Source organism: Scyliorhinus torazame, chromosome 16 (assembly GCF_047496885.1).
Source record: "Scyliorhinus torazame isolate Kashiwa2021f chromosome 16, sScyTor2.1, whole genome shotgun sequence".
NCBI lineage: Eukaryota > Metazoa > Chordata > Chondrichthyes > Carcharhiniformes > Scyliorhinidae > Scyliorhinus > Scyliorhinus torazame.
In genome coordinates this window covers 124,524,898-124,548,444 of record NC_092722.1, presented here as the reverse complement: position 1 = coordinate 124,548,444, position 23,547 = coordinate 124,524,898, and the positions used below count along the sequence as shown (strand labels likewise).

Below are 23,547 nucleotides of genomic sequence, written 5' to 3'. Positions count from 1 at the left end.
CTCTGCAGGCCATGGCCCAGTCTCAGCAGGCCATAGCACAATCTCAGCAGGCCATAGCCCAGTCTCTGCAGGCCATAGTCCAGTCTCAGCAGGCCATGGCCCAGTCTCAGCAGGCCATAGCCCCGTCTCAGCAGGCCATCGCTGAGGGCATCGGCGCCATTGGCCATGTGCGAGCCGGCGTCGCACAGTCACAGACAGGGTTTTCCAATCCCCTGGGCTCCATGGCTGCAAACCTGCAGACCTCTGTCGATACCAGCACGGGCCTCCAGGACTGGCAGCGCCAGATGTCGGGGGGGCGTCGGATGGCCAGTCCGTTCGCATCCCCCACCCATGTAGAGGCCTGGGGGCCATTGGGCACCCCGAGGGAGGCGGAGGTTGTGTGGCCCGTCCCGGCTCCCCCTGTCGGGGAGGTCCCGGAACACCGCGACACCTCGGACTCCCCCCCCTTCCGTCCCAGGTGCATCGGGTGGGCAACGGGCAGGACAGGCTGGCAGCTCGCCATCCCAGTCGCCTGGGCCGCAGCCTGGCCCATTTAGGCCAGGACGCCCCAGGAAACGGCCGCCAAAGGGATCCCGTGTCAGAGGGCAGGAATCACAGGAGTCCACCTCCAGTTCTGCTGTACCGTCTGGGGAACCACGTAGACGTAGTTAAAGGGCCCGTAAGGCCAAACAATTAGACGCTGAGTAAGTTGGCACGGGTGCAGGGCACAGATGAGTTTTAGGGGCTAGGGCACGTGCATGAACTCCTTTGGTTATTAAAGTCAATGTTACACCTACAGAAGCTGCCTTTGTGCTCTGTAAAAGCATGCGGGGGTGTCATGTGCGTTGAGCGCAAGTGTGTGTGTGCGGTCTGTGGCTGTACTACCCGATTCCCACGACTAGTCTGTGAAGCGGGCGGCTATCAGCCTGTCCCGTGCCCGCTGGGCCAGCCGGTAACGGTGGACAGCCACCCGCCTGTGTCTAGCCGGTCTTCCCTGACCATTGCCCCCATCCCCCTCATCTGGGGAGGACTGCGCCTCTTCCTGCTGCTCCTCCACTCCGCCCTCCTCTGCCTGCGGCACATTGCCCCTCTGCTGGGCTATGTTGTGCAGAACGCAGCACACCACAATGAGGCGGCCGACCCTATCTGACCGACACTGGAGGGCGCCCCCAGAGAGGTCCAGGCACCTGAAACGCATCTTCAGCACGCCAAAGTCACTTGTCATCATTGTAGCGGTTCTCCGCCTCATTGCGTGGCCTCCGTATAGGCGTCATCAGCCACGATCGCAATGGGTAGCCCCTGTCACCCAGCAACCAGCCCCTCAGCAGGGGATGGCGTCCCTCGTACATGCCGGGGATGGATGACCGCGACAAAACGTATGAGTCGTGTACACTGCCTGGGTAACGGGCGCAGACGTGCAGGATCATCATGCGGTGGTCGCAGACCACCTGTATGTTCATCGAATAGGTCCCCTTCCTATTGGTGAACACGGCCCTGTTATCTGCAGGTGGCCGCACGGCGACGTGCATCCCATCAATCGCGCCCTGGACCATGGGGAAACCAGCCACGGCAGAGAAGCCCACGGCCCGGGCATCTTGGCTGGCCCGGTCCACAGGGAAGCGGATGCAGCGGTGAGCCATGGCATAGAGGGCGTCTGTAACTGCCCGGATGCACCGATGCACTGATGTCTGCGATATGCCGGACAGGTCCCCACTCGGTGCCTGGAATGACCCCGTTGCATAAAAGTTCAGGGCCACCGTAACCTTGACGGACACGGGGAGAGGGTGTCCCCCGCCAGTGCCACGCGGTGACAGGTGTGCCAGCAGGTGGCAGATGTGTGCCATGGTTTCCCGCCTCATCCGGAGTCTCCTCCTGCATTCCCGGTCTGTGAGGTCCTGGTATGACTGCCGGTGTCGGTACACACGGGGTGCCCTCGGGTGCCTCCATTGCCGTGGGGCCGCGACTTCCTCCTCCCCCTCCTCGTCCTGTCGGTCAGGTGTCCCTCCAGCCTGGGCAGCTGCCGCCTACCCCTCTGCGGCAGCCTGCGCTGCCTCTCTGGCACGCTCCTCCTCATCCAGGGCAACATAGACATGAGCGGCTGCCGCCACGGCAGCCAACATCGCTGGATGATCGGAAAACATGATGGCATGGTGGGGGCGGGGGGGGGGGGGGGGGGGACGACGACGACATGTCATCATTGCCCATATCCCCTCCTCCCCCAGCCAGGTGGCATGGACCGCATGGGTCCAACTGTTGGAGGCTGGCACCTGGCCAGGTGGACCAACTCACTTGCCCTCGCATCCCCCTCCCCGGCACGGACCGCCCATCCTCCTCCCCGGCACGGACCCCCCATCCTCTTCCCCGGCACGGACCACCCCCCCCTCATCCCCCTCCCCGGCACGGACCCCATCCTCCTCCCCGGCACGGACCTCCCATCCTCTTCCCCGGCACGGACAACCCCCCCATCCCCCTGCCCGGCACGGACCCCATCCTCCTCCCCGGCACGGACCTCCCATCCTCCTCCCCGGCACGGACCACATCGTCCTCCCCGGCACGGTTGCATCAGAATGTAATAGAGATGTTTCACAATAACATATATATACAACAGGAGCAGCAACTCCCTCGCTGCTCACTCCTCTCTAGCTGGTTCCAAACTGGCTGTGGTAGTATGTATTAGGGGTCATGTGGGACTGGAAGCCCTAATGTCATTGGCTGACAGATCCCGGGTCCTGGTTGGTCGTTGACCTCTAGCTCCGCCCTGAAGGCGGAGAATAAGAAGCCGGAGTCCTCCCCCGCAGGCCATTCTACTATCGAGCTGCGGGGGAACAGACACGCTTAATAAAGCCTCATCGACTTCACTCTATTCGTCTCACGGAGTCTTTGTGCGCTACAATTTATTAGTAATGTGGTGGACGAATACTCCCGCTTCCCATTCGCCATTCCCTGCTCTGACATGACCGCGGCCACAGTCATTAAAGCCCTGAACACCATCTTCACACTGTTCGGTTGCCCCGCATACGTCCACAGCGACAGGGGGTCCTCTTTCATGAGTGACGAGCTGCGCCAGTTCCTGCTCAGCAAGGGCATAGCCTCAAGCAGGACGACCAGCTACAACCCCCGGGGGAACGGGCAAGTAGAGAGGGAGAACGGCACGGTCTGGAAGACCGTCCTACTGGCCCTATGGTCCAGGGACCTCCCAGTTTCACGGTGGCAGGAGGTCCTCCCGGACACTCTCCACTCCATCCGGTCGCTATTATGTTCGAGCACTAATCAAACGCCTCATGAGCGCCTCCTTGTCTTCCCTAGGAGGTCCTCCTCTGGAACGTCATTGCCAACCTGGCTGGCGGCCCCAGGACCCATCTTGCTCCAAAAGCATGTGCGGGCACACAAGGCGGACCCGTTGGTCGAAAGGGTTCACCTCCTCCACGCGAACCCGCAGTACGCTTACGTGGAGTACCCCAACGGCCGACAGGACACGGTCTCCCTGCGGGATCTGAATAAAGCCCAAGCTGAAACCGTAAGGCTCCCGGAGACGACAACACCGGTACAAGCACCACCACCACCACCGGGGCCGAGGCGATCGACACGGACGACCAGACCGCCCGACCGACTCGTGGCGTCGATCTAAGTCAATATATGGACTTTTCACAAGAACATTTTGCTTTTCTCCCGATACCTTCTGTAAATAGTTGAAACAGGACAAAATTGTACATACTGTATTGCCATATGAATGTTTTCCTCCCAGGACCAGCCCTGTAAACCCTTACCACGATGCGAAGCATCACCCCGCCGGGTTCATTTTGACAAGGGGTGAATGTGGTAGTATGTATTAGGGGTTATGTGGGACTGGAAGCCCTAATGTCATTGGCTGACAGATCCCGGGTCCTGGTTGGCCGTTGACCTCTAGCTCTGCCCTGAAGGCGGAGTATAAGAAGCCGGAGTCCTCCCCCGCAGGCCATTCTACTATCGAGCTGCGGGGGAACAGACACGCTTAATAAAGCCTCATCGACTTCACTCTATTCGTCTCAAGGAGTCTTTGTGCGCTACACTGGCCAACTCTATTTATGCAGGGAATCTGTTCATGATTTTTCCACCCCCCTCATTCGGGAAGCTCATACCCCCTAAGGATTATGGGATTGCCATTAGTCCTCAGCCAGTGGTGAGCAGGCCGGTTACAACAGGTGAGTTTTTGTGTCATAAACAAGGTGACATAAACTCCTTGTTAGTGTCTTAAAAACAGTTCCTTTAGTTTAACTGCAGTTCAGATAGTGAATAGAGGATTGGTCAGCTCAATGGGAGCAGAAAGTAGCATAATTGGGTCTTTTTCAGGTTGGCAAGATGTGACGAGTGGATTGCCGCAGGAATCAGTGCTGGGGCCTGAACTATTAGAAATTAATAGAAATGACTTGATAGAAATATTTGGATCCTCGCTGTCTTCAGGGGATGTCCCGGAGGACTGGAGAATAGCCAATGTTGTTCCTCTGTTTAAGAAGGGTAGCAAGGATAATCCCGGGAACTACAGGCCGGTGAGCCTTACTTCAGTGGTAGGGAAATTACTGGAGAGAATTCTTCGAGACAGGATCTACTCCCATTTGGAAGCAAATGGAAGTATTAGTGAGAGGCAGCACGGTTTTGTGAAGGGGCGGTCGTGTCTCACTAACTTGATAGAGTTTTTCGAGGAGGTCACTAAAATGATTGATGCAGGTAGGGCAGTAGATGTTGTCTATATGGACTTCAGTAAGGCCTTTGACAACGTCCCTCATGGTAGACTAGTACAAAGGTGAAGTCACACGGGATCAGGGGTGAGCTGGCAAGGTGGATACAGAACTGGCTAGGCCATAGAAGGCAGAGAGTAGCAATGGAGGGATGCTTTTCTAATTGGAGGGCTGTGACCAGTGGTGTTCCACAGGGATCAGTGCTGGGACCTTTGCTCTTTGTAGTATATATAAATGATTTGGAGGAAAATGTAACTGGTCTGATTAGTAAGTTTGCAGACGACACAAAGGTTGGTGGAATTGCGGATAGTGATGAGGACTGTCTGAGGATACAGCAGGATTTAGATTGTCTGGAGACTTGGGCGGAGAGATGGCAGATGGAGTTTAATCCGGACAAATGTGAGGTAATGCATTTTGGAAGGGCTAATGCAGGTAGGGAATATACAGTGAATGGTAGAACCCTCAAGAGTATTGAAAGTCAAAGAGATCTAGGAGTACAGGTCCACAGGTCATTAAAAGGGACAACACAGGTGGAGAAGGTAGTCAAGAAGGCATACGGCATGCTTGCCTTCATTGGCCGGGGCATTGAGTATAAGAATTGGCAAGTCATGTTGCAGCTGTATAGAACCTTAGTTAGGCCACACTTGGAGTATAGTGTTCAATTCTGGTCGCCACACTACCAGAAGGATGTGGAGGCTTTAGAGAGGGTGCAAAAGAGATTTACCAGAATGTTGCCTGGTATGGAGGGCATAAGCTATGAGGAGCAATTGAATAAACTCGGTTTGTTCTCACTGGAACGAAGGAGGTTGAGGGGCGACCTGATAGAGGTATACAAAATTATGAGGGGCATAGACAGAGTGGATAGTCAGAGGCTTTTCCCCAGGGTAGAGGGGTCAATTACTAGGGGGCATAGGTTTAAGGTGAGAGGGGCAAGGTTTAGAGTAGATGTACGAGGCAAGTTTTTTACGCAGAGGGTAGTGGGTGCCTGGAACTCACTACCGGAGGAGGTAGTGGAAGCAGGGACGATAGGGACATTTAAGGGGCATCTTGACAAATATATGAATAGGATGGGAATAGAGGGATACGGACCCAGGAAGTGTAGAAGATTGTAGTTTAGTCGGGCAGTATGGTCGGCACGGGCTTGGAGGGCCGAAGGGCCTGTTCCTGTGCTGTACATTTCTTTGTTCTTTGTTGTTGACTTGAATGAAGGGCCTGAATGTGTGCTTGTTAAATTTGCAGGCGGCACAAAATATAAGTTGTGAGGATGACATAAGGGTCGGAATTTTCCAGCCCACCCTCAGCGGGTTCCCCCATGGAGGGGTCGATGAGCCATTGAAATCCCCAGCGAGACCGGAACCAGGAGAATCCGCCGGCATGGAGGGTTGGAAAATCTTGGCCAAGGAGTCTGCAAAGGTATATGGACAGATTCAATGAGCGACAGAGGGAGTATAATGTGAGAAAATATGAACATGTTATTTGGGCAGCAAGAACTGATATGCAGTAAATTATTTATACAGAGGGAGGTTGAAGAAACCGGAGGTATAGAGGGATCTGGGTGTCCCGGTACATGAATCAGGAACAGTTAGTGCGCAGAAAAAGCAAGTGATTCGGAAGTTACTGGTTATTGCCGAGGAATAGAATACATTAAAGGAGGGATGATTTCACACATCTGTACAGATCAGCACTGATGATTGGATTGGATTGGATGGGATTTGTTTATTGTCACGTGTACCGAGGTACAGTGAAAAGTATTTTTCTGCGAGCAGCTCAACAGATCATTAAGTACATGAGAAGAAAAGGGAATAAAAGAAAATACATAATAGGGCAACATAACATATACAATGTAACTACAAAGGCACTGGCATCGGATGAAGCATACAGGGTGTAGTGTTAATGAAATCAGTCCAGAAGAGGGTCATTTAGGAGTCTGGTGACAGCGGGGAAGAAGCTGTTTTTGAGTCTGTTCGTGCGTGTTCTCAGACTTCTGTATCTCCTGCCCGATGGAAGAAGTTGGAAGAGTGAGTGAGCCGGGTGGGAGGGATCTTTGATTATACTGCCCGCTTTCCCCAGGCAGCGGGAGGTGTAGATGGAGTCAATGGATGGGAGGCAGGTTCATGTGATGGACTGGGCTGTGTTCACGACTCTCTGAAGTTTGTTGCGGTCCTGGGCCGAGCAGTTGCCATACCAGGCTGTGATGCAGCCTGATAGGATGCTTTCTATGGTGCATCTGTAAAAGTTGGTCAGAGTCAATGTGGACATGCCAAATTTCCTTAGTTTCCTGAGGAAGTATAGGCGCTGTTGTGCTTTCTTGGTGGTAGCGTCGACGTGGGTGGACCAGGACAGATTTTTGAAGATGTGCACCCCTAGGAATTTGAAACTGCTAACCATCTCCACCTCGGCCCCGTTGATGCTGATAGGGGTGTGTACAGTACTTTGCTTCCTGAAGTCAATTACCAGCTCTTTAGTTTTGCTGGCATTGAGGGAGAGATTGTTGTCGCTACACCACTCCACTAGGTTCTCTATCTCCCTCCTGTATTTGGACTCATCGTTGTTCGAGATCCGGCCCACTATGGTCGTATCGTCAGCAAACTTGTAGATGGAGTTGGAACCAAGTTTTGCCACGCAGTCGTGTGTGTACAGGGAGTAGAGTAGGGGGCTAAGTACGCAGCCTTGCGGGGTGCCGGTGATGAGGCCACAACCAGAATACCGGGAACAGTTTGGTGTCCTGATTTAAGAAAGGACATAATTACATTGCAAGCAGTTGAGAGGCTGCTCAACAAGATAACCAGAAAATGTGGAAAATCTCAGCTGGTCTGTCAGTATCTGTGGAGAGAGAACAGCTAATGTTTCGAGTCAGGGTGACTCTTTGTCAGAGTACCTATTCCTCCTGTATCTATTGGAGTTTAAAAGATTGAGAGGTGAACTTAATTAAACATATAAGATGCTGATGGGACTTGACTGGGTGAATATGCTGAAAGGATGGTTCCCCTTGAGAGAGAGACTAGAATGAGGTGACACAGTTTAAATATAAGGGATAGTTAGTATGGAGTAGAGGATTTTTTTTCTCTCAGAGAGCTGTATATCGTTGGATCTCGCTTCACCAGGGATCGATGAGGCTTGGTAAATATTATTTTTATGGCAGCAATAGATCGATTCTTGACGGGAAAGCGAGTCAAAGATTATCAGGGTAGGTGGAATATGGGGCTGGATTCTACAATTCTGAGACTAAGTACTGACCCCGGCGTGGGAACGGCGGCGTTTTATGACCCAAAAAAACAGCACAATAGCCACTGATCCTCTGTCTGGTGGGGGGCTAGCAGAGCATCGTAGAGCCTGAGGCTCTAGCTGCAGTTATGGCTGGAGAATTGCCGGGTCCATGGTCCCGCATGCACACGGGGGCGGCCTGCAGCGGCTGCGCCGTCCAACATGGTGCCGGCTGCATGCGGACTCAGTCTGCCAAATAGTGACCTCCCCTTTGGCCAGGCTCGCCACACCCGGACCACCCCCCACCAGTGCCCAAGCCTCCGCCAAAGCCCCCCCTGCCCACGGATCGGCTCCCCCCCCCAATTGTGGTAACGCTGAACTTAGTCTGTAGCCGCCACGCGAGTTTCCGGAAAGAAATACCACATGCGACCGACGCCATTGGAACGCCGGCCCATCAGGGACGGAGCATCGGGGGGAGGCTCTGGTTCTGAGGCTGTCCCGGCGGCGCGCGGCATACTCTGTGTACTTGCCGTTTTGGAGGGGGCGGAGCATCACCAAAGCAGCGACGCCCCTGATATCGGCGCCAACGGGGATTCTCTGGCCGATTGCCAAACACGATTTTGGCATCGAAGACCGGAAAATTCCGCCCATGGAGTTCAGGCCACAATCAGGTTTGCTGTCGTCTTATTGAATGGCAGAACAGGCCTGAGGGGCTGAATGGCCTATCCCTGCTCCTAATTCCTACATTTAGGTCTTCAGAAGATGACCTATATCCAATTCATTCAATAATTCTAATCCCCCAAACCCACAGGATCTTGTTTCTTTGTACACAGCAAAATGTCAAACAAAGGTTATTTCACCAATATTGTCAATATCCCTGAATGAAGCACACACATTTAGAACAATTAGTAGAAGATTATTATTGGAAATTCATACTCCCAACTAAAATGCTCATTTGAAAGAAAATGTCCGCAGAATTCAAGTGAAAAATTACCCGACGGCAGCTGTCTCTATCTCAGAGAGTATACGCCGTGTGTAATTTTAGCTGGAAACTGAGCGATGGCACAGATAGAAATGGATAATTTAGAGAAAGAGCACATCGCTATTCTTCATTGCCATGATGAAGCTTCAAGATATTTTCAAAGCATTCAATAGCTTCACTCTCCTTTCCATCCAGCAGATACATCAACCCACGAATGCAAAATGCCTTGTGGTTCCATTGGTTCTTGCAAAGTTGTCTCTCTGCTATGGTCTCCAAATGGCTGTGGCACCTTTTCCGTGCTGTTGAGTCACATTTGATTTTTAATCATCCCAGAAAATAGTTTATGGCATTTGCTTCTGAATGTTTGTGATACAGTTGAAATAGCGCAGCATGTAAACGTATCTCTTGCTTATTTTCTGGACAAGTGTTTTCCAATTCCAGTAGGCTGCTGTAGATCGTCGCTGCTTCATCATATTCTTCATTTAATGAATAGGTTTTTGCATAATCCAGTTTTGCAATAATACATGATTGCTTGAGCTCAATTGCTTTTTTAAAACACTCTTTGCAGTTTTTGACTAACCTAGTTTTCTTTTCAAAATCAGGATTTCTAGGATCCCTCCTGCCTGGATTCTGTTTCAGAAGGCATATTTGTTTTTTGTAACACTGACCTTTCTGGTGGTATCAGAAGGCAGATTTAGGTGTCATTTTTAATGCTTTGTCCAGCAGCTTCAGGGCTTTTTCGATATCTCCAGCGCATCTGTAAAATTTTGCTGCATAACGGAGCACATAGGGAAGACCAGGGGACTTCTCCAACGCTTGTTTAACTAATGTGTCTGCTTCCTCATATTGCTCGAAGACTCGGAGCTTCAGAGCCAACTGCACCATTGCTTCAGCGTCATTGGGATCGAGCACAAGCACACGTCTCCATTGATTCACTGATTGACTTGAGTCAACACTCTCTGTGACACCAGAAAGCCCTTCCAGACGAGACAGGACAATCGCATATCCAACGTTCCAGTCAATGTTACTTGGATCTTCCTCCAGAGCCGATTCAAAACATTCCATTCCCTCTTTATAGTATGGAACGCCGGAGTTCAACAGTGACCAACCCTTCTCCCCGTATACTTCAGGTATCATTGCTGTGTACCGAGAGGCATCAGGAAATTGTTTACAGATCCTCTCCAGTTTGTCGAGGTAGGACTGAGCCTCTGTCAGTTGTCCCATGTGATAATATACCCAGGCATAGTTTCCATAGGTGATGATGATTCTTTCATCAAATTCATCTTCATGATTCTCCCTCAGAATTGTTTCAGCCGTGCTTGAGTTTTGAATCGCCTCCTCACATTTTCCTTGCAGACAGTTTACAAAAGCGAGTTGGTTGTAAGACATGGCTTGATATTTCACATCAAGATCTATTGAATCTTCCAATTTTTGTTCCATATGGTCCAGGTCAATGTTTTCTCTCTGTGGAGCCCACGTGACGTGACATTGAAGCTGATCGAGCTCCACTTTCAACAAATCGTCCTGTGTGTTACTGCAAGAGAAAAAAACCTTTCAGAATCCAGTTTATCAGAAATTGTAACTTGTCTTTGGTTAACACTTGGTGACAGATTGGGGATATTTAGCAATGCTATAACACCACATCAATTTGTGAAATTTAATTTATATTCCAGTACTGGCCGCTACTGGTGACAGCCAACGCTGAAATTCCAAGTGAATTATTGTCAATATCACTTCTGTAATGTATCCTGTTTATATATTTTGACAAAGGGAGAGCTTGTAACTTACTCAAAATCCAACCTTTTTGGTTCTGTACCCTGCTCAGATTCATCAGCGTTTTGTGTCTCCATACAGGCACCAACCCAAATCAGATTAAAACATGACACATGGGTTTCTACTCCATTTGCTGTCCTCTCATTGGTTCAGTTTAAAACAATTTAAATAGTCAAGCTACATTTTTAGCAAAACAATGAAGAAACTAATTACAACATTTTGGTCAGCAGACTTTGAAAACATTTGCTGCTAACAGCTACATCATTGAACCCCCTGACCCTGAGAGAGCCTCTCAATCGCAGTCCCTCTTCACAATGTGGTGAATGTACTGCTGCTACCATCCACCACTGTATTGCATTGTATTGTATTATGTTGATGCCCTTGTGGGCTCCGCCAATGGCTCCGCCCCCTCGGGGGAGGTATATAGATCTGCAGTCTGTAAGCGGCACTCAGTACAGAGCAGTCGCAGGCAAGCACAGATCTAGCTTAGAAAACCACTGTTCACTTCTACTCATCATCTCGTATGAATTGATGGTCACATCAATTTAATAAGCTACAATATCGCAATGGAAGCCGCCCTCAAACCTTTTTTTAAAAATAAATATATTTTATTAAAGTTTTTCCAAACAAAAATTTCCCATTTTACAACTTTGTAATAATATATACATTGATCGTTTTTTAAAGTAAATAATATGCTAACTAATGGCAACTGCCAACAACAAAATAAAAAACAACAGAAATAGTAACTAAAATAATAACTTTGGAACATCTAATATAAATAACTAATATATAAACACTCACATAAAACCCCTGAGGACCCAAATGAGCCCTCCCCCCCCCCCCCCTCCCCCCGGGTTGCTGCTGCTACCTTTCCTATTTTCCCTTATCGCTCTGCGAGATAGTCGAGGAACGGTTGCCACTGCCTGGTGAACCCTTGAGCCGAACCTCTGAGTGCGTACTTTATCCGCTCCAATTTTATGAACCCTGCCATGTCATTGATCCAGGCCTCCCACCCGGGGGCTTAGCTTCTTTCCACATAAGTAGAATCCTTCGCCGGGCTACTAGGGACGCAAAGGCCAAAACATCGGCCTCTCTCGCCTCCTGCACTCCCGGCTCATCTGCAACCCCAAATATAGCCAACCCCCAGCCTGGTTCGACCCGCAAACCCCACCACCTTTGAAATCACTTTTCCCACACCCACCCAGAACTCATGCAATACCGGACAGGACCAAAACATGTGGGTGTGGTTCGCCGGGCTTCCCGCGCATCTCCCGCACCTATCCTCCACTCCAAAAAATCTACTCAGCCTTGCTCCAGTCATATGCGCCCTGTGTAGAACCTTGAATTGTATCAGGCTGAGCCTGGCACACGAGGACGAAGAGTTTACCCTACTTAGGGCATCTGCCCACAGCCCCTCCTCAATCTCTTCCCCCAGCTCCTCCTCCCATTTTCCCTTCAGCTCCTCTACCATCGTCTCCCCCTCGTCTCTCATTTCCCTATATATATCTGACACCCTACCATCACCCACCCATGCCCCCAAAATCACTCTGTCCTGGATGTCTTGCACCGGGAGCTGCGGAAATTTCCTCACCTGTTGCCTCACAAATGCCCTCACTTGCATATAGCGAAATGCATTCACAGGTGGCAACCCATATTTTTCTGTCAGTGCTCCCAGACTCGCGAACATCCCGTCTAAGAACAAGTCCTTCAATTTCGCAATTCCTGCTCGCTGCCAAGATTTAAATCCCCCATCTATCCTTCCCGGGATGAGCCTATGGTTGTTCCTTATCGGGGACCACACTGAGGCACCCGTCACTCCCTTATGTCGTCTCCATTGCCCCCAAATTTTCAGAGTTGCCACCACCACTGGGTTTGTGGTGTATTTTTTCGGGGAGAACGGTAACGGCGCCGTCGCCAGTGCTTTTAGACTAGTTCCCCTACAGGACGCCATCTCCAGTCTTTTCCACGCCGCTCCTTCCCCTTCCCTCATCCACTTACATATCATTGACACATTGGCGGCCCAATAATAATCACTTAGACTCGGCAGTGCCAGTCCCCCTCTGTCCCTACTGCGCTGCAGGAACCCCCTCTTTACTCTTGGGGTCTTTCCAGCCCACACAAAGCTCATAATACTCTTGTCCACCTTCTTAAAAAAGGCCTTTGTAATCAGTACAGGGAGGCACTGGAACACAAAAAGAAACCTCGGAAGGACCACCATTTAAACCGCCTGCACCCTGCCCGCCAATGACAGGGGCGCCATGTCCCACCTCCTAAAGTCCTCTTCCATCTGCTCTACCAGTCGTGCCAAGTTAAGCTTATGCAAGGTTCCCCAGTTCCTGGCCACCTGGATCCCTAAATACCGGAAATCCCTTGTAACCCTCCTCAACGGTAAATCGTCTATTCCCCTGCCCTGTTCCCCGGGGTGCATCACAAACAGTTCAGTCTTCCCCATATTCAATTTATATCCTGAAAATTCTCCAAACTCCCTGAATGTCTGCATTATCTCAGGCATCCCCTCCACTGGGTCCGCAACATACAACAACAAATCATCCGCGTATAGAACATAGAACAATACAGCGCAGTACAGGCCCTTCGGCCCACGATGTTGCACCAAAACAAAAGCCATCTAACCTACACAATGCCATTATCATCCATATGTTTATCCAATAAACTTTTAAATGCCCTCAATGTTGGAGAGTTCACTACTGTAGCAGGTAGGGCATTCCACGGCCTCACTACTCTTTGCGTAAAGAACCTACCTCTGACCTCTGTCCTATATCTATTACCCCTCAGTTTAAAGCTATGTCCCCTCGTGCCAGCCATTTCCATCCGTGGGAGAAGGCTCTCACTGTCCACCCTATCCAACCCCCTGATCATTTTGTATGCCTCTATTAAGTCTCCTCTTAACCTTCTTCTCTCCAACGAAAACAACCTCAAGTCCATCAGCCTTTTCTCATAAGATTTTCCCTCCATACCAGGCAACATCCTGGTAAATCTCCTCTGCACCCGCTCCAAAGCCTCCACGTCCTTCCTATAATGCGGTGACCAGAACTGTACGCAATACTCCAAATGCGGCCGTACCAGAGTTCTGTACAGCTGCAACATGACCTCCTGACTCCGGAAGTCAATCCCTCTACCAATAAAGGCCAACACTCCATAGGCCTTCTTCACAACCCTATCAACCTGGGTGGCAACTTTCAGGGATCTATGTACATGGACACCTAGATCCCTCTGCTCATCCACACTTTCAAGAACTTTACCATTAGCCAAATATTCCGCATTCCTGTTATTCCTTCCAAAGTGAATCACCTCACACTTCTCTACATTAAACTCCATTTGCCACCTCTCAGCCCAGCTCTGCAGCTTATCTATATCCCTCTGTAACCTGCTACATCCTTCCACACTATCGACAACACCACCTACTTTAGTATCGTCTGCAAATTTACTCACCCACCCTTCTGCGCCTTCTTCTAGGTCATTGATAAAAATGACAAACAGCAACGGTCCCAGAACAGATCCTTGTGGTACTCCACTTGTGACTGAACTCCATTCTGAACATTTCCCATCAACCACCACCCTCTGTCTTCTTTCAGCTAGCCAATTTCTGATCCACATCTCTAAATCACCCTCAATCCCCAGCCTCTGTATTTTCTGCAATAGCCTACCGTGGGGAACCTTATCAAACGCTTTGCTGAAATCCATATACACCACATCAACTGCTCTACCCTCGTCTACCTGTTCAGTCACCTTCTCAAAGAACTCGATCAGGTTTGTGAGGCATGACCTACCCTTCACAAAGCCATGCTGACTATCCCTGATCATATTATTCCTATCTAGATGATTATAAATCTTGTCTCTTATAATCCCCTCCAAGACTTTACCCGCTACACACGTGAGGCTCACCGGTCTATAGTTGCCGGGGTTGTCTCTGCTCCCCTTTTTGAACAAAGGGACCACATTTGCTATCCTCCAGTCCTCTGGCACTATTCCTGTAGCCAATGATGACATAAAAATCAAAGCCAAAGGTCCAGCAATCTCTTCCCTGGCCTCCCAGAGAATCCTAGGATAAATCCCATCAGGTCCCGGGGACTTATCTATTTTCAGCCTGTCCAGAATTGCCAACACCTCTTCCCTCCGTACCTCAATGCCATCTAATCTATTAGCCTGGGGCTCAGCATTCTCCTCCACAACATTATCTTTTTCCTGAGTGAATACTGACGAAAAATATTCATTTAGTATCTCGCCTATCTCTTCAGACTCCACACACAACTTCCCATCCCTGTCCTTGACTGGTCCTAATCTTTCCCTAGTTATTCGCTTATTCCTGACATACCTATAGAAAGCTTTTGGGTTTTCCTTGATCCTTCCTGCCAAATACTTCTCATGTCCCCTCCTTGCTCGTCTTAGCTCTCTCTTTAGATCCTTCCTCGCTACCTTGTAACTATCCATCGCCCCAACTGAAACTTCACACCTCATCTTCACATAGGCCTCCTTCTTCCTCTTAACAAGAGATTCCACTTCTTTGGTAAACCACGGTTCCCTCGCTCTGCGCCTTCCTCCCTGCCTGGCCGGTACATACTTATCAAGAATACGCAGTAGCTGATCCTTGAACAAGCTCCACTTATCCAGTGTGCCCAACACTTGCAGCCTACTTCTCCACCTTATCCCCCCCAAGTCACATCTAATGGCATCATAATTGCCCTTCCCCCAGCTATAACTCTTGCCCTGCGGTGTATACTTATCCCTTTCCATCATTAACGTAAACGTCACCGAATTGTGGTCACTGTCTCCAAAGTGCTCTCCTACCTCCAAATCCAACACCTGGCCTGGTTCATTACCCAAAACCAAATCCAACGTGGCCTCGCCTCTTGTTGGCCTGTCAACAAACTGTGTCAGGAAACCCTCCTGCACACACTGTACAAAAAACGACCCATCTAATGTACTTGAACTATATCTTTTCCAGTCAATATTTGGAAAGTTAAAGTCTCCCGTAATAACTACCCTGTTACTTTCGCTCTTATCCAGGATCATCCTCGCCATCCTTTCCTCTACATCCCTAGAACTATTTGGAGGCCTATAGAAGACTCCCAACAGTGTGACCTCTCCTTTCATGTTTCTAACCTCAGCCCATACTACCTCGGAAGATGAGTCCCCATCTAGCATCCTCTCAGCCACCGTAATACTGCTCTTGACTAGCAGCGCCACACCTCCCCCTCTTTTGCCTCCTTCTCTGAGCTTACTAAAACACCTAAACCCCGGAACCTGCAACATCCATTCCTGTCCCTGCTCTATCCATGTCTCCGAAATGGCCACAACATCGAAGTCCCAGGTACCAACCTCTGCTGCCAGTTCCCCTACCTTATTTCGTATACTCCTGGCATTGAAGTAGACACACTTCAAACCACCTACCTGAACACTGGCCCCCTCCTGCGACGTCAAATCTGAGCTCCTGACCTCTATAATCTCATTCTCCCTTACCCTAAAACTACAATCCAGGTTCCCATGCCCCTGCTGCATTAGTTTAAACCCCCCCAAAGAGCACTAACAAATCTCGCCCCCAGGATATTTGTGCCCCTCAGGTTCAGATGTAGACCATCCTGTCTGTAGAGGTCCCACCTTCCCCAGAAAGAGCCCCAGTTATCCAGAAATCTGAATCCCTCCCGCCTGCACCATCCCTGTAGCCACGTGTTTAATTGCTCTCTCTCCCTATTCCTCATCTCACTATCACGTGGCACGGGCAACAGCCCAGAGATAACAACTCTGTTTGTTCTCGTTCTGAGCTTTCATCCTAGCTCCCTGAAAGCCTGCCTGACATCCTTATCCCCTTTCCTACCTATGTCGTTAGTGCCAATGTGGACCACAACTTGGGGCTGCTCCCCCTCCCCCTTAAGGACCCGGAAAACTCGATCCGAGACATCACGTACCCTTGCACCTGGGAGGCAACATACCAAACGTGAGTCTCTCACGCTCCCACAAAATCTCCTATCTGTGCCCCTGACTATCGAGTCCCCAATTACTAATGCTCTGCTCCTCTCCCCCCTTCCCTTCTGAGCAACAGGGACAGAGTCCGTGCCAGAGGCCCGTACCCCATGGCTTACCCCTGGTAAGTCCCCCCCCCCACAAGTATCCAAAGCGGTATACTTGTTTCTCAGGGGAACGACTGCAGGGGATCCCTGCACTGACTGCTTTTTCCCAGTCCCTCTTACAGTTACCCATCTATCTCCAATCTTTGGTGTATTTAATTCCCTGAAGTTGCTATCTATGACCCCTTCTGCCTCCCGAATGATCCGAAGTTCTTCCAACTCCAGCTCCAGTTCCCTAAATCAGTCTTGGAGGAGCTGGAGATGGCAGCACTCCCTGCAGGTAAAATCAGCAGGGACACTAACGGCATCCCTCACCTCAAACATCCTGCAGGAGGAACATTGCACTCCCTTCCCTGCCATCCCTCTAACTTTCTACCAAGATCTGGCTAACAATTAAATTAAATTTTTTAATTAAAAAAAAATAATAATAATAAAATATGGTACTTACCTCACACCAATGGGTTTTATTATTAGGTTAGAGGAGGAGGGGAGGTGGGAGACACTACACGTGTAGTGTCTCGGGTTTCCTCTCCACCAGAATTTATTGGTGAGGGTCTTCCCAGAAGTCCGCGGGTCGACTTCCTGTTCCAGCCTTAAACACTAAAATTTAAAAAAAACAGCAAAAAGGGACCGAAAACGGGACCAGTTAAGTGTTTTTAAAGGAGAGACTTACCTCCCAGAGATCACTTCCGCACTGCCCCTGCTGAAATGGACTAGCCTGCTCTGCTCCTGCTGAAATCGACTGGGCCTGCAAGGTAAGGAAGTTGCTAATCAGTACTTACCTCACCCAGGCCGCGACCTTTTAAACTGTCCCCTCTGCCTCGCAGCTCCCGCGCTTTTTCAAACTCCCGCGCTGTTTCTAAGGTCCCGGCTCTCTCTCTCTCCCGAATTAACAGCTGACCTGCAAGGTAAGGAAGTTGCTAATCAGTACTTACCTCACCCAGGCAGCGACCATTTAAACTGTCCCCTCTGCCTCGCAGCTCCCGTGCTTTTTCAAACTCCCGTGCTGTTTCTAAGGTCCCGGCTCTCTCTCTCTCCCGAACTAACAGCTGACCTGCAAGGTAAGGAAGTTGTTAATCAGTACTTACCTTACCCAGGCCGCGACCTATTAAACTGTCCCCTCTGCCTCGCAGCTCCGGCGCTTTTTCAAACTCCCGCGCTGTTTCTAAGGTCCCGGCTCTCTCTCTCTTTCGAACTAACAGCTGACCTGCAACATAAGGAAGTTGTTAATCAGTACTTACCTCACCCAGGCAGCGACCATTTAAACTGTCCCCTCTGCCTCGCAGCTCCCGCGCTTTTTCAAACTCCCGTGCTGTTTCTCAGGTCCCGGCTCTCTCTCTCTCCTGAACTAACAGCTGACCTGCAAGGTAAGGAAGTTGTTAAGCAGTACTTACCTCACCCAGGCCGCGACCATTTAAACTGTCCCCTCTGCCTCGCAGCTCCCGCGCTTTTTCAAACTCCCGTGCTGTTTCTCAGGTCCCGGCTCTCTCTCTCTCCCGAACTAACAGCTGACCTGCAAGGTAAGGAAGTTGTTAATCAGTACTTACCTCACCCAGGCAGCGACCATTTAAACTGTCCCCTTGTGGTAGTATGTATTAGGGGTCATGTGGGACTGGAAGCCCTATTGTCATTGGCTGACAGATCCCGTGTCCTGGTTGGCCGTTGACCTCTAGCTCCGCCCTGAAGGCGGAGTATAAGAAGCCGGAGTCCTCCCCCGCAGGCTATTCTACTATCGAGCTGCGGGGGAACAGACACGCTTAATAAAGCCTCATCGACTTCACTCTATTCGTCTCACGGAGTCTTTGTGCGCTACAATTTATTAAGCGTGCCTAAAAAGGACTATGGAGCTCAGGATCATCCCGGAATGCCTGAGGATCGGCCCCCACACAGTGAACGCGGCAGCAGCCTTCAAGCACTGGCAGACTTGTTTCGAGGCCTACCTCAGAACGGCCACCGGCCGGGTCACAGAAGACCAAAAACTGCAGTTCCTGCACTCGAGGGTGAGCACGGAGATTTTCTCCCTCATCGAAGACGCGGAGGATTTCCAGACGGCGTTCGCAGCACTGAAAAGTCTCTATGTCCGCCCAGTTAACCACATCTACGCTCGCTACCAGCTCGCGACGAGACGGCAAAGTCCCGGAGAATCGATGGACGAATTCTACGCCGCGCTGCTGATTTTGGGACGAGCCTGCAGCTGCCCTTCGGTGAACGCAAATGAACACACGGACATGTTAATGCGCGATGCTTTTGTGGCATGTATAAATTCCTCCCAAATCCGCCAAAGACTTCTGGAAAAAGAGTCGCTAGGACTCTCAGAGGCACGGGCCCTAGCAGCCTCCCTAGACGTGGCCGCGCGTAATACCCGTGCCTACGGCCCCGACCGCGCGGCAGCCCATTGGGCTCCGTACGTACCCGTCGCGACAAACCCACCCCCCCCCGGACACCCCACAGGCTCGCGTGGTCCAAACGCCAAGTCGCACCGGGGGCGCTCGCTGCTATTTCTGCGGCCAGGCGAAACACCCCCGACAGCGCTGCCCGGCCCGCGCAGCGATCTGCAAGAGCTGCGGGAAAAAGGGCCATTTCGCGGTTGTGTGCCGGTCCCGCGAGGTCGCCGTTGTCCCGGGAGAACAGGGAGCCCTGCACGCCGCTTACGCTCCCCAACCCCCCCAGCGCCCCATGTACGACCCGCAGGCGCAGCCACTCCGGGTTCCGACCACCGCGGTCCCGGGAGAACAGGGAGGCCTGCACGCCGCTTACGCTCCCCAACCCCCCCTCCCCGTCCCCACGTATGACCCGCCGGCGCTACCAATTTGGGTCCCGACCACCGCTGTCCCCAGAGATGAGGGAGCCCCGCGCGGTCCTAACGCTCCCCAACCCCCCCAGCGCCCCATGTGCGACCCGCAGACGCCGCCATTTTGGGTCCCGGCCATCACGAGGGGAGGAAGGGCGCCGCCATTTTGGACCACCCCAGACCTGTACGATGCGTGGGGGTGGCCATTTTGTCCACCCCGCCGCCATCTTGTGACCCCCCCAGCCATGTGCGATGTATGGGAGCAGCCATTTTGTTCATCCCCGACGCCTTCTTGGACGGCAACAACGGACCCCAGTGTCGACGGCTCCACAAGGTTTGAGGAAGACGCTCCACTACTACAACCACGTCTCGCTTCAATTACGCTCGATCAAGCTCGGCCCCGGACATTCCAGACGACGACGACAACGGTGCTAATAAACGGGCACGGGACACCATGCCTGGTCGACTCCGGGAGCACGGAGAGCTTTATCCACCCCGACACGGAGGTCCTCCTCTGGAACGGCGCTGCCGACCTGGCTGGCGGCCCCAGGACCCATCTTGCTCCGAAAGCATGTGCGGGCACATAAGGCGGACCCGTTGGTCGAAAGGGTTCACCTCCTCCACGTGAACCCGCAGTACGCTTACGTGGAGTACCCCGGCGGCCGACAGGACACGGTCTCCCTGCGGGATCTGGCGCCCGCCGGCAACACACACACCCCCCCGACACCATTCACACAACCCCCCCCCCCTTCCTGCCACCGCCGCACTCCGCGACCGCCCCCTTCCCAGGAAGATCGGTTCCCCTCCCCTCAGGCCCGACCAAGAATAAAGTCCAAGCTGAAACCGTAAGGCTCCCGGAGACGACAACACCGGTACAAGCACCACCACCACCACCGGGGCCGAGGCGATCGACACGGACAACCAGACCGCCCGACCGACTCGTGGCGTCGATCTAAATCAATATATGGACTTTTCACAAGAACATTTTGCTTTTCTCCCGATACCTTCTGTAAATAGTTGAAACAGGACAAAATTGTACATACTGTATTGCCATATGAATGTTTTCCTCCCAGGACCAGCCCTGTAAACCCTTACCACCATGCGAAGCATCACCCCGCCGGGTTCATTTTTGACAAGGGGTGAATGTGATAGTATGTATTAGGGGTCATGTGGGACTGGAAGCCCTAATGTCATTGGCTGACAGATCCCGGGTCCTGGTTGGCCGTTGACCTCTAGCTCCGCCCTGAAGGCGGAGTATAAGAAGCCGGAGTCCTCCCCCGCAGGCCATTCTACTATCGAGCTGCGGGGGAACAGACACGCTTAATAAAGCCTCATCGACTTCACTCTATTCGTCTCACGGAGTCTTTGTGCGCTACACCCCTCTGCCTCGCAGCTCCCGCGCATTTTCAAACTCCCGCGCTGTTTCTAAGGTCCCGGCTCTCTCTCTCTCCCGAACTAACAGCTGACCTGCAAGGTAAGGAAGTTGTTAATCAGTACTTACCTCACCCAGGCAGCGGCCTTTTAAACTGTCCCCTCTGCCTCGCAGCTCCAGCGCTTCTTCAAACTCCCGCGCTGTTTCTAAGGTCCCGCAAGCTGACCTGCAAGGTAAGGAAGTTGTTAATCAGCCAGTGTATAATGACACCCGATGCTCTTCTCCTCCTCTAAGTACCCCCATCCACTTCCTAGAGCCCCTCAGCGCTATGGCCAGTGGCTCAATTGCCAACGCAAACAGTAACGGGGACAGGGGACATCCCTGTCTTGTACCCCTATATAGTCGGAAGTGGTCAGATCGTTGCCTATTTGTAATCACACTTGCCACCGGGGCCCTGCACAGGAGCTGAACCCATCTAATGAACCCCTCTCCAAATCCAAATCTCCTCAGTACTTCCCACAGGTAGTCCCACTCCACTCTATCAAATGCTTTCTCTGCATCCATCGCCAACACTATCTCCACCTCCCCCTCCGGTGGGGGCATCATCATCACCCCCAGCATTCAATTGCCTCCCTTTAACAAACCCCGTTTGATCATCATGCACCACCCCAGGGACACAGTCCTCTATCCTCGTCGCCATCACCTTGGCCAAAAGCTTGGCATCTACGTTCAAGAGGGAAATAGGCCTGTATGACCCGCACTGCAGCGGGTCTTTGTCTCTTTTCAGGATCAGCGATATCGACGCCTCCGACATAGTCGGGGGTAGTATCCCCTTTCCCTAGCCTCATTAAAGCTTCTCGTCAGAAGTGGGGCCAGCAGGTCCACGTATGTCCTATAGAACTCCACCGGGAACCCATCCGGTCCCGGGGCCTTCCCTGCCTGCATGTTCCCAATTCCTTTTACCACCTCCTCCACCTCAATCTGCGCTCCCAGTCCTGTCATCTCCTGTTCCTCAACCTTCGGGAACTCCAGCTGGTCTAGGAAACGCATCATTCCCTCTTTCCCTTCCGGGGGTTGAGCCTTATATAGCCTCTCGTAAAATACCTTAAACACCCCGTTCAACATCTCCGCTCCCCATTCCATCTTTCCCTCCTCGTCTCTAACCCCTCCGATCTCTCTCGCTGCCCCCCTCTTCCTAAGTTGTTGGGCCAGCAGCCGACTCGCCTTCTCTCCATATTCATACTGCTCTCCCTGTGCCTTCCTCCATTGTGCCTCCGCCTTACCCGTGGTCAACAAGTCAAAGTCCGTGTGCAATCTCCGTCTTTCCCTGTATAGCCCTTCATCTGGAGCCTCCGCATATTGCCTATCCACCCTCAAAATCTCCCTCAACAATCTCTCCCTTTCTTTACCCTCAGTTTTTTCTCCTTATGGGCCCTTATGGAGATCAGCTCCCCTCTAACCACCGCCTTCAGCGCCTCCCAGACCACTCCCACCTGGACCTCTCCATCATCATTAATCTCTAGGTACCTTTCAATACATCCCCTCACCCTTACACATACCCCCTCGTCCGCCAACAGTCCCATATCTAGGGCGAAATTCTCCCCCAACGGCGCGATGTCCGCCAACTGGCGCCAAACACGGCGCCAATCAGACGGGCATCGCGCCGGCCCAAAGGTGCGGAATGCTCCGCATCTTTGGCGGCCTAGCCCTAACATTGAGGGGCTAGGCCGACGCCGGAGGGATTTCCGCCCCGCCAGCTGGCGGAAATGACGTTTGTTGCCCCGCCAGCTGGCGCGGAAATGCGGCGCATGCGCGGGAGCGTCAGCGGCCGCTGACAGTTTCCCGGCGCATGCGCGGGAGCGTCAGCGGCCGGTGTCAGTTTCCCGCGCATGCGCAGTGGGGAGAGTCTCTTCCGCCTCCGCCATGGTAGAGGCCGTAGCGGAGGCGGAAGGGAAAGAGTGCCCCACGGCACAGGCCCACCCGCGGATCGGTGGGCCCCGATCGCGGGCCAGGCCACCGTGGGGGCACCCCCCGGGGTCAGATCGCCCCGCCCCCCCCCCCAGGACCCCGGAGCCCGCCCACGCCGCCTGGTCCCGCCGGTAAATACCAGCTTTGATTTACGCCGGCGGGACAGGCAATTTCTGGGCGGGACTTCGGCCCATGCGGGCCGGAGAATCCAGCGGGGGGCCCCGCCAACCGGCGCGGCCCGATTCCCGCCCCCGCCCAATCTCTGGTACCGGAGACTTCGGCGGGGGCGGGGGCGGGATTCACGGCGGCCTACGGCCATTCTCCGACCCGGCGGGGGGGTCGGAGAATGACGCCACTAATCTCCAGAGTGGGCGCTGTTCCTTTTCCTCTCCTACTTCCAGATCTACCCAATGTGGGGTATGATCTGAAATGGCTATAGCCGAATACTCCGTTCCTGCCACCTTCGGGATCAGCGCCCTTCCCAGGACAAAGAAGTCTATCCGGGAGTACACTTTGTGGACATGGGAGAAGAAGGAAAACTCTTTACTCCTTGGCCTAGTAAATCTCCAGGGATCCACTCCTCCCATCTGCTCCATAAAGCCCTTAAGCACCTTGGCCGCTGCCGGCCTCCTCCCGGTCCTAGATCTGGACCGGTCCAGCCCTGGGTCCAGCACCATGTT

General features: G+C 52.2%; 1 protein-coding gene across 1 annotated transcript in view; it reads right to left on the bottom strand.

Annotated features, from left to right (window-relative positions):
- Positions 1 to 8,564: 8,564 nt before the first annotated feature.
- LOC140392294 (interferon-induced protein with tetratricopeptide repeats 1-like) overlaps positions 8,565 to 23,547 on the bottom strand; it is a 51,760-nt gene continuing 36,777 nt past the window's right edge. Inside the window, exons 2-3 of the mRNA XM_072477609.1 lie at positions 17,185 to 17,336; positions 8,565 to 10,414 (exon numbers count right to left, since the gene is read on the bottom strand). Coding sequence (XP_072333710.1) covers positions 9,562 to 10,414; positions 17,185 to 17,336 — 1,005 coding nt within the window. The 3' untranslated portion in view covers positions 8,565 to 9,561. The remainder of the gene's footprint in view (positions 10,415 to 17,184; positions 17,337 to 23,547) is intronic.